General features: G+C 47.9%; 1 protein-coding gene across 1 annotated transcript; it reads left to right on the top strand.

Moving 5' to 3' along the window:
- Positions 1-4107: 4107 nt before the first annotated feature.
- On the top strand, positions 4108-6021 carry LOC116408395 (the record flags this gene model as incomplete). Its single annotated transcript, XM_031895172.1, has 1 exon — positions 4108-6021. A coding segment is annotated over one exon (1914 nt), but the record flags the coding sequence as incomplete, so codon positions are not given.
- Between the last annotated feature and the right edge of the window lie 4853 nt (positions 6022-10874).

Genomic DNA, 10874 nt, shown 5'->3' with positions numbered 1-10874 from the left:
GGTATGTGATTGTACTGTTACTTTCTACTGGGATGTGGGGCAGTTCTACCCCCTGCTCCCTGCTCTATAGGGTATGTGATTGTACTGTTACTTTCTACTGGGATGTGGGGCAGTTCTACCCCCTGCTCTATAGGGAATGTGATTTTACTGTTACTTTCTACTGGGATGTGGGGCAGTTCTACCCCCTGCTCTATAGGGTATGTGATTTTACTGTTACTTTCTACTGGGATGTGGGGCAGTTCTACCCCCTGCTCTATAGGGAATGTGATTTTACTGTTACTTTCTACTGGGATGTGGGGCAGTTCTACTCCCTGCTCTATAGGGAATGTGATTTTACTGTTACTTTCTACTGGGATGTGGGGCAGTTCTACCCCCTGCTCTATAGGGTATGTGATTGTACTGTTACTTTCTACTGGGATGTGGGGCAGTTCTACCCCCTGCTCCCTGCTCTATAGGGAATGTGATTTTACTGTTACTTTCTACTGGGATGTGGGGCAGTTCTACCCCCTGCTCTATAGGGTATGTGATTGTACTGTTACTTTCTACTGGGATGTGGGGCAGTTCTACCCCCTGCTCCCTGCTCTATAGGGAATGTGATTGTACTGTTACTTTCTACTGGGATGTGGGGCAGTTCTACCCCCTGCTCTATAGGGTATGTGATTGTACTGTTACTTTCTACTGGGATGTGGGGCAGTTCTACCCCCTGCTCTATAGGGTATGTGATTGTACTGTTACTTTCTACTGGGATGTGGGGCAGTTCTACCCCCTGCTCCCTGCTCTATAGGGTATGTGATTGTACTGTTACTTTCTACTGGGATGTGGGGCAGTTCTACCCCCTGCTCTATAGGGTATGTGATTGTACTGTTACTTTCTACTGGGATGTGGGGCAGTTCTACCCCCTGCTCTATAGGGTATGTGATTGTACTGTTACTTTCTACTGGGATGTGGGGCAGTTCTACCCCCTGCTCTATAGGGTATGTGATTGTACTGTTACTTTCTACTGGGATGTGGGGCAGTTCTACCCCCTGCTCCCTGCTCTATAGGGTATGTGATTGTACTGTTACTTTCTACTGGGATGTGGGGCAGTTCTACCCCCTGCTCTATAGGGTATGTGATTGTACTGTTACTTTCTACTGGGATGTGGGGGCAGTTCTACCCCCTGCTCCCTGCTCTATAGGGTATGTGATTGTACTGTTACTTTCTACTGGGATGTGGGGCAGTTCTGCCCCCTGCTCCCTGCTCTATAGGGTATGTGATTGTACTGTTACTTTCTACTGGGATGTGGGGTGATTACCATTTGTTACTTTCTGCAGTTGACCCTTAAGCTATAATTCTTAGGATATCTTGGGGCTGCTGAGAGTTGTAGTTCAATGCGCCCATATGTATATCATATCTGGGGTTAATGCAACATTCTGAATCCATTTCTGTAGTGACTTCCCAGCTGGACTGGGCACAGAGGGCAGGGAATTATCAGCCATCCCAGTAACAGGAGAGGGGGCACAGGGTATGGGTAGTGATTATACGTTTTAAAGAGGCAGGTTTTCCCATATATACTTTTATTTTCTTAGAATTTTTTTTCATTGCGCATATTGGGCTACTTTCAAAGTGGCTTTTGGCTAGTTTTGGGCTCATTTTAAAACTGACTTTGCCGGGTTTGGAAAAAAAAAAATCTGTCAGCCAAGAATAACGCTCTACCTTACTGTCTAAGATCTTCATGTGGAGTTTTCTAGTTCTGCTACACCCCTGCCCCTGGTCATCACAATTGCCAAAGTGGAATTGGCACAGAGCAAAAAGTTACATCAAGAAAATCCCAACAATAACTGGTGAGAGACACGAGTGCATTTGTATGAATATCGGCTCATTTTAAAGACAATATCCCCTGTTTAGAAGCCATTCTAACACTGTAAATGCTCTTTTCTCTCAGCTGTGTGGGTGCCATTTCCTTCCCATTTGGCCGCTACTGTATTCAGCATAAATTCCATGTTTTTGTGTTTGTGACTTATTAACCTTTGGCAATCGGCGCCGGCGCTACAGGCTCTGTTTGTAAGGCCCGTAATTATGGTGCTCGGATTGTCCTTCATTCTAATGCAAAGCTACGCGGGAGTCTCGCAGAGAGACATGTGGGCTAAAAGGCTAAATAATTGTTATGTTGTGCGCTGTAGCCGGCGGCTTTCCTTCCAGCGCCGGGAGATTTATTGCTACAGCAAAATCTGTAATTGTTCTTATCAATCAAACACCGGTGCTTATATTTCCCAGTGAAAGTTAAAGCACCATTTTTCATGCATGTTCCCATATAAAATACAGGTATGGGATCCATTATCTGGAAACCCAATATCCAAAAAGCTCCCAATAATGGGAAGCAATGATGAGCAAAATGTTTTTGTCTGCCATTGAGCCCTATGGGAGACTTTCCTTGGGCCGGGTTGGAGCTGCAGAGTGCCATTGAGCCCTATGGGAGACTTTCCTTGGGCCGGGTTGGAGCTGCAGAGTGCCATTGAGCCCTATGGGAGACTTTCCTTGGGCCGGGTTGGAGCTGCAGAGTGCCATTGAGCCCTATGGGAGACTTTCCTTGGGCCGGGTTGGAGCTGCAGAGTGCCATTGAGCCCTATGGGAGACTTTCCTTGGGCCTAGTTGGAGCTGCAGAGTGCCATTGAGCCCTATGGGAGACTTTCCTTGGGCCGGGTTGGAGCTGCAGAGTGCCATTGAGCCCTATGGGAGACTTTCCTTGGGCCAGGTTGGAGCTGCAGAGTGCCATTGAGCCCTATGGGAGACTTTCCTTGGGCCGGGTTGGAGCTGCAGAGTGCCATTGAGCCCTATGGGAGGCTTTCCTTGGGCCGGGTTGGAGCTGCAGAGTGCCATTGAGCCCTATGGGAGACTTTCCTTGGGGCAGGTTGGAGCTGCAGAGTGCCATTGAGCCCTATGGGAGACTTTCCTTGGGCCGGGTTGGAGCTGCAGAGTGCCATTGAGCCCTATGGGAGACTTTCCTTGGGCCGGGTTGGAGCTGCAGAGTGCCATTGAGCCCTATGGGAGACTTTCCTTGGGCCAGGTTGGAGCTGCAGAGTGCCATTGAGCCCTATGGGAGACTTTCCTTGGGCCGGGTTGGAGCTGCAGAGTGCCATTGAGCCCTATGGGAGACTTTCCTTGGGCCGGGTTGGAGCTGCAGAGTGCCATTGAGCCCTATGGGAGACTTTCCTTGGGCCAGGTTGGAGCTGCAGAGTGCCATTGAGCCCTATGGGAGGCTTACAAAATCATGCACTGAAGGATCAAAGTCAGAAATGTTTTCCTGCCGTTTACGATCGTTCGGATCCGAAAACTTTGTGAATTTCGGAACACAACAACAATATTTTTGTAAGACCAAGAAAAGAATTTTCGTGATATTTTCGCACATCAGAAATTATTGTGGTTACTCTGAATTTTTTCCAATCATGCTTTTAACAACCAAAAATTGCGGTTTAATGAATGGGCCCCTTAGAATTATCTATAGCACATGTCTATGAAGATTCTCATTCATCCAGGTCATGATATATAGTATCTAGTAGAATTAAGTCTAAAACAACTGGACTTTTCTGAGTTTTTTTTCTTGAAAACGTTTCACCACTCATCCGAGTGGCTTCTTCAGTTCAAATGACTGGTAGGGAATTCCCCGGTATTTAAACTCTTGATGGTAGTAGAGTCACAGACATCCAATCACAATGGTTCCATTGAACTTGTTCAGTTAGGTGTTAGCTGAAACTGACAGGTGTAAGAAGGTATGATCCAATCACAATGGTACCAAGATTCTCATTGATGAAGGTGTTAATCCTTCAAAGTACATGACTGGAAGTGTGAACTGTTGTGAAACTGCCGGGGTAAGGATGTCAACGCGCCATTGTATGTTGGTGACAAGCGGATGCAAAACAGAGACTGACAGCAAAACTACCGGTGCTGACGTTGCAAAGAGTGGTTGAATTCACAGAGCGGGCGCAACTTGCACAACATGCCATGGGCAAGGAGAGGCAAATAAACAAATTCACCAGTTTATTATCACGTACCAACAACACCCAGCGAACAGACAAATCAACAGGGAGGAAGGAAGATGAAAACAAGACATGCCAGAACATCAAGGATCTGTGGGTAAAGAATTTATCAGACAGGGAACTCACAGAACCAGAGAAGGATGTCTTAGCCAAGGGACTGAACTTTGCAGTGGCCCCACGGTATGTACCAGTGGTAGACTTCATCACAGCCACAGAATCATCCATCCACAACAATAAGATACCAGTGGATGAGGCTGAAAACATCCGGTTAAAAGTATCAGCAGCCCTAGCTAATGCTAAAGCTCCCCCTTCCAATCTAAGTCTGCAAGAGAGGAGGGCTCTGACATCACTTGCCAAGGACTCAAGCGTCACCATCCTGCCAGCAGATAAAGGAAGGTGTACAGTGGTACTGAATACATCAGACTACCATGCCAAAGTGTCCACACTGCTCAACGATTCAGACACATATGAGCAACTCAAGAGAGATCCAACAAGCAACTACAAGAAGAAGGTTATAGACTGCTTGCAGCACCTTGAGAAGGAAAAGGTCATCAGTCCAGCTTTGTACCGTCGCCTTTACCCAGGCGAAGCCACTCCATGCCTATATGGACTCCCAAAAATACACAAAGAAGGAGCCCCTTTGAGGCCAATTGTCAGCAGCATTAACTGTGTGACTTATAACATTGCTAAATACGTGGCCAACATCTTAGCCCCCTTAGTTGGAAACACAGTGCACCACATTCAGAACTCCATCGACTTTGTCAAAAAAGTGAAGGAGTTAAAGCTGGAGATCGATGATACAATGGTGTCCTATGACGTAACATCTCTGTTCACATGCATACCCACTGCCGAGGCAATTGATACAGTGAGGAAACGGCTGAAACAAGACACCACCCTCAGCAGCAGAACAAAGCTGACCCCAGAACAAGTTTGTTCCTTACTGGACCTATGTCTCAATACCACTTACTTCAAGCACAAGGACGTTTTCTATAGACAAAAACATGGCTGTGCCATGGGTTCGCCTGTGTCTCCAATTGTAGCGAACCTTTACATGGAAGAAGTGGAAAAGAAAGCCCTGGACACCTTCAAGGGAACAACACCAAGTCATTGGTTCAGATATGTGGATGACACCTGGGTCAAAATTAAAGAACGCGAGGTTCCAGCCTTCACCAAACACATAAACTCGGTGGACAAAAACATCACGTTCACAAGGGAAGATGTGAAAGACAGCAAACTGGCTTTTTTGGACTGTGCTATAGTTATCAAAGAGGGGAGGGACCTGGATATTGAAGTATACAGGAAACCCACCCACACAGACCAGTACTTGCTGTTTGATTCCCACCACCCTTTGGAACATAAACTGGGTGTAATTAGGACTCTACATCATCGGGCTGAAACTGTGGCATCCAATGCAGAGGCCAAGGAGAAAGAATATAAACATCTAAAAGGAGCTCTGAAAACTTGTGGGTACCCAGACTGGGCCTTCATCAAAACCAAATCAAAGACCAACAGAAAGACCAAACCTACAAACAGAAGGGAGGAACACAGCAGGCGAAACAACATAGTCATTCCATATGTTGCTGGAACATCAGAAAAACTTAGGAGAATTTTCAACAAACATCGCATTCCTGTGTTTTTCAAACCCAGCAACACCCTGAGACAGAAGCTGGTGCACTCGAAAGACCCAACACCCAAGCACATGAAAAGTAATGTGGTCTATGCTGTCCAGTGTAGTGAAGAGTGCTCAGACTTATACATTGGGGAGACAAAACAACCTCTCTGTAAGAGAATGGCCCAACATAGGCGGGCAAACTCCTCAGGACAAGACTCAGCGGTCTATCTACACCTCAAAGAAAAAGGTCACTCTTTTGAGGACAGTAACGTGCATATTTTGGACCGAGAGGACAGATGGTTTGAAAGAGGTGTGAAAGAGGCCATTTATGCCAACCTGGAAAAACCATCCCTGAACAGAGGAGGGGGCCTGAGACACCGCTTGTCACCAACATACAATGGCGCGTTGACATCCTTACCCCGGCAGTTTCACAACAGTTCACACTTCCAGTCATGTACTTTGAAGGATTAACACCTTCATCAATGAGAATCTTGGTACCATTGTGATTGGATCATACCTTCTTACACCTGTCAGTTTCAGCTAACACCTAACTGAACAAGTTCAATGGAACCATTGTGATTGGATGTCTGTGACTCTACTACCATCAAGAGTTTAAATACCGGGGAATTCCCTACCAGTCATTTGAACTGAAGAAGCCACTCGGATGAGTGGTGAAACGTTTTCAAGAAAAACTCAGAAAAGTCCAGTTGTTTTAGACTTAATTCTACTAGATACTGCTTATCTATAGCACAGCTATCCTCACACTATTTTCCCCAGGCTCTGAAGTGCATCCTCCCTCTCCTACAGGTGGGATCCAAAAAGGCCGAGCAAATGTTGTCGTCTTTTTTTTTTAAACACTATTACACTGAACTGAACTGCCACGACTTTAACACAGCCGGCACAGGTAGCCTCCCTATCCCCTAACCTAATGTGCCACATTTCTACCAGGCTTTGACTGGGATACAATAGGCCCTGGCATTCCCAGTACCCAGAGGCACAAACAGCCCCCCCAGCCCAATAAATAGTGACTGTCTGTGGCACCTTACAGCCCCCCCTGGCATTCCCAGTACCCAGAGGCACAAACAGCCCCCCCAGCCCAATAAATAGTGACTGTCTGTGGCTCCTTACAGCCCCCCCTGGCATTCCCAGTACCCAGAGGCACAAACAGCCCCCCCCCCAGCCCAATAAATAGTGACTGTCTATGGCACCTTACAGCCCCCCTGGCATTCCCAGTATCCAGAGTCACAAACAGCCCCCCCCAGCCCAATAAATAGTGACTGTCTGTGGCACCTTACAGCCCCCCTGGCATTCCCAGTACCCAGAGGCACAAACAGCCCCCCCAGCCCAATAAATAGTGACTGTCTGTGGCACCTTACAGCCCCCCTGGCATTCCCAGTACCCAGAGGCACAAACAGCCCCCCCCCAGCCCAATAAATAGTGACTGTCTGTGGCACCTTACAGCCCCCCCTGGCATTCCCAGTACCCAGAGGCACAAACAGCCCCCCCCCAGCCCAATAAATAGTGACTGTCTGTGGCACCTTACAGCCCCCCCTGGCATTCCCAGTACCCAGAGGCACAAACAGCCCCCCCCCAGCCCAATAAATAGTGACTGTCTGTGGCACCTTACAGCCCCCCTGGCATTCCCAGTACCCAGAGGCACAAACAGCCCCCCCCAGCCCAATAAATAGTGACTGTCTGTGGCACCTTACAGCCCCCCTGGCATTCCCAGTACCCAGAGGCACAAACAGCCCCCCCCCCCCAGCCCAATAAATAGTGACTGTCTGTGGCACCTTACAGCCCCCTGGCATTCCCAGTACCCAGAGGCACAAACAGCCCCCCCCCCAGCCCAATAAATAGTGACTGTCTGTGGCACCTTACAGCCCCCCTGGCATTCCCAGTACCCAGAGGCACAAACAGCCCCCCCAGCCCAATAAATAGTGACTGTCTGTGGCACCTTACAGCCCCCCTGGCATTCCCAGTACCCAGGGCCACAAACAGCCCCCCCCAGCCCAATAAATAGTGAGTGTCTGTGGCACCTTACAGCCCCCCCTGGCATTCCCAGTACCCAGAGGCACAAACAGCCCCCCCAGCCCAATAAATAGTGACTGTCTGTGGCACCTTACAGCCCCCCTGGCATTCCCAGTACCCAGACATTCCCAGTCCGGGACCTGATTCCTTCCCCACCTCTATTTCCCCTGCCAGTGAATCCATGTACCAATCCCATGCAGTTCCTGGCTATTCTCGCATTCAGTACAGGGGGGGAAAGAAAAAAGACTAACGATGAAATGCGCAGCACCCAGTGCCACCCTCCTTTTTCCATTTTCCATCCCCTGGAAAGAATAAATAAATCGCGAGCTCTTGGCCGTGACAGCCCCCTGGAATAATTACCGGCCGTGATGGAAACCAGAGCGCACAAACCCCGGCGGGACTGCTTTATATAATATGATGTGTGATGTTGCGAGGAAAATGACCTTTAGCTCCCCCCCCCTGCGCAGGATCTCAGTAAATTCTTTTTAATGCGACGACCGCCTGCGTTTGATGTGGCTGCGCCGTTGCTGCGCATGTCGATAGGCAAACTCCCAAATTAGCTTAAACAAATCCTCCATTTTGTTTGCTCCGCCGTATTTCACTGGCTCCGCTGAGCAGTTTGCAAATCATAACTGGGCTAATTAGCCGGCAATGGCCGCATTCTTAAATACCCGGCTGGGAGTCGTACTCTGAGATTGGGGGGGGGGGTGAGTAAATCGTCGCATCTGTCGGAGAATACGGTCTCGGCCAGTGAGCTGACTGCGCAGCCCAAGGATACACTGACGTCTTTCTGAATAAATGATGATCGTTTGGATGTGAGCAGCTTCGTATGGAAATGGGGGGGGGGGGGTGAATTTGCAGTCTGATATTGCAACACGGGCACCCTGTGTCAGATTCACATGAGGCAGAATGTACCCCCCCCCCAGGGGTATTTATATTCTCCTTCACTTTAATTGAAAAGGGAAATCAGATTTCCATATGTAACACTGTAAGGATGTAGAATATTACACATGCAGCTGTTCCCAGTAGAGAGATGCCATAAATGTATGCCAGTACTGGGATTCCCCTGTACTAAGCACAATTCAGCAGGAACAGCCCCCCTAAGTTTGCTCATAGCCTGTACAGAGAGATACCATAAAACTATGGCACATAGGGATTCCCCTGTACTAAGCACAATTCAGCAGGAACAGCCCCCTAAGTTTGCTCATAGCCTGTACAGAGAGATACCATAAAACTATGGCACATAGGGATTCCCCTGTACTAAGCACAATTCAGCAGGAACAGCCCCCTAAGTTTGCTCATAGCCTGTACAGAGAGATACCATAAAACTATTGCAGCATAGGGATTCCCGTGTACTAAGCACAATTCAGCAGGAACAGCCCCCTAAGTTTGCCCATAGCCTGTACAGAGAGATACCATAAAACTATGGCAGCATAGGGATTCCTCTGTACTAAGCACAATTCAGTAGGAACAGCCCCCTAAGTTTGCTCATAGCCTGTACAGAGAGATACCATAAAACTATGGCACATAGGGATTCCCCTGTACTAAGCACAATTCAGCAGGAACAGCCCCCTAAGTTTGCCCATAGCCTGTACAGAGAGATACCATAAAACTATAGCAGCATAGGGATTCCCCTGTACTAAGCACAATTCAGCAGGAACAGCCAATAAAGCAACTTGAACACAAAAAAACCTATACAATCATATGGATTCCCTTTGTTTAATTAACTGTTTAGACATATGTTTTCAGCAGAATAAACCCCATCCATTTCTAGGAAGCAGAGTAGACCCCCCCCCCCCAAAGCCAGTGTGGCTCATATGAAGGGGCGCGCGGGGCTCGGGAACAAGGAATAGCAAGCTAGAAATGTGCATTTAAGTTTTACAAGGCAGAAGGGACATCACCATATTTTAGAATTTACAGGCGAGCCAATAGCAGCTGCAAAACAGCAATAGGCGTTGTAAAAATTGAAAATGAAAAAGTGATGGCCAACAAGGGCAAGATAACCCTTTCTTCCCAGCCTCAAATATCAACGTATATAGGCAATAAAACAGCGGAGAAGTGGAAGGGGACAGCAGGAGATTTAAACAATTCATTTTATTCTGTTCCTGTGGAAGTGGAGCTAATACGTCCCCTACCTACACGACTCCGTATCCGTAGGAATGAGCTGTGCTTGGCGGGTTCCAGCAGAAATCTAGAACACAGACTCTAGAACAAAGGTGACTCCACCAAACATCTACAAACCTTGGTTCATTACAGTGCATGTAGGCTATACAGGGAACCCTCCAGACCCACTTGCCCAATGGCCTGTCCTACTGATATCTGGCCAAAAATCGGCCACAAACCAATTGGGCATTTTAGGAAATACCATCAGTGATCCCCAACCAGTGGCTCGGGGGCAACATGTGCTCTCCAACCCCTTGGATGTTGCTCCCAGTGGCCTCAAAGCAGGTAGTTATTTTTGAATTTATGGTTAGGAGGCAAGTTTTGGCTGCATAAAAACCCAGTGTAAAGCCAAACAGAGCCTTCTGTAGGCTGCCAGTCAACATAGGGGCTATCAAGTAGCCAATTATAGCTCTTATTTGCACCCCCAGGAACTTTTTTTCAAGCTTGTGTTGCTCCCCAACACTTTTCCCATTTAAATGTGGATCACAGGTATAAAAGGTTGGGGATCCCTGGCCTACATTATGATACAGTCTGTGCTTGGCCAAAGATCTGCTCTTGGGGACCTTGCCAAACAAGCACCCTGGATCATCACTCCATTCTATCCCATAGCTTACCATTAAGGATAGGTACCAGTTCTAGCCAGCACCTTATGGGTTTTCTGAAAGAATTTGTCAACACTGAAAGGGGTTGTACATCGTTGAATGAACCTTTAAGATGCCCATACACCTTCAGATCTTCTCGCCTGGCGATGTTGCCAAGCTAGCAGATCTTCTCCCGATATCCCCCACCTACAGATGGGCGATATTGGAAGAATCCTGGGGCCAAACGATCGAATAATAACAACGGGCATAGGAAAAGTCGGTCCAGGGACCGCATCAATGAGCTGATGAGGTCCCCAATCCGACTTTTCTAACCTGCCCGATCGAGATCTGCCCGATTTCAGGCCAGATATCGGTTGGGCAGGCCCGTTGGTAGTCCCCATACATGGGCCGATTAGCTGCCGAATCTGTCTAAGGGACTTATATCGGCAGCTAGAATCGGCCCGTGTATGGGGA

The sequence above is a fragment of the Xenopus tropicalis genome, chromosome 1 (assembly GCF_000004195.4).
Source record: "Xenopus tropicalis strain Nigerian chromosome 1, UCB_Xtro_10.0, whole genome shotgun sequence".
Lineage (NCBI taxonomy): Eukaryota > Metazoa > Chordata > Amphibia > Anura > Pipidae > Xenopus > Xenopus tropicalis.
Note: the sequence above shows the minus strand (reverse complement) of the source record. Positions and strands in the feature narration are given on the sequence as shown.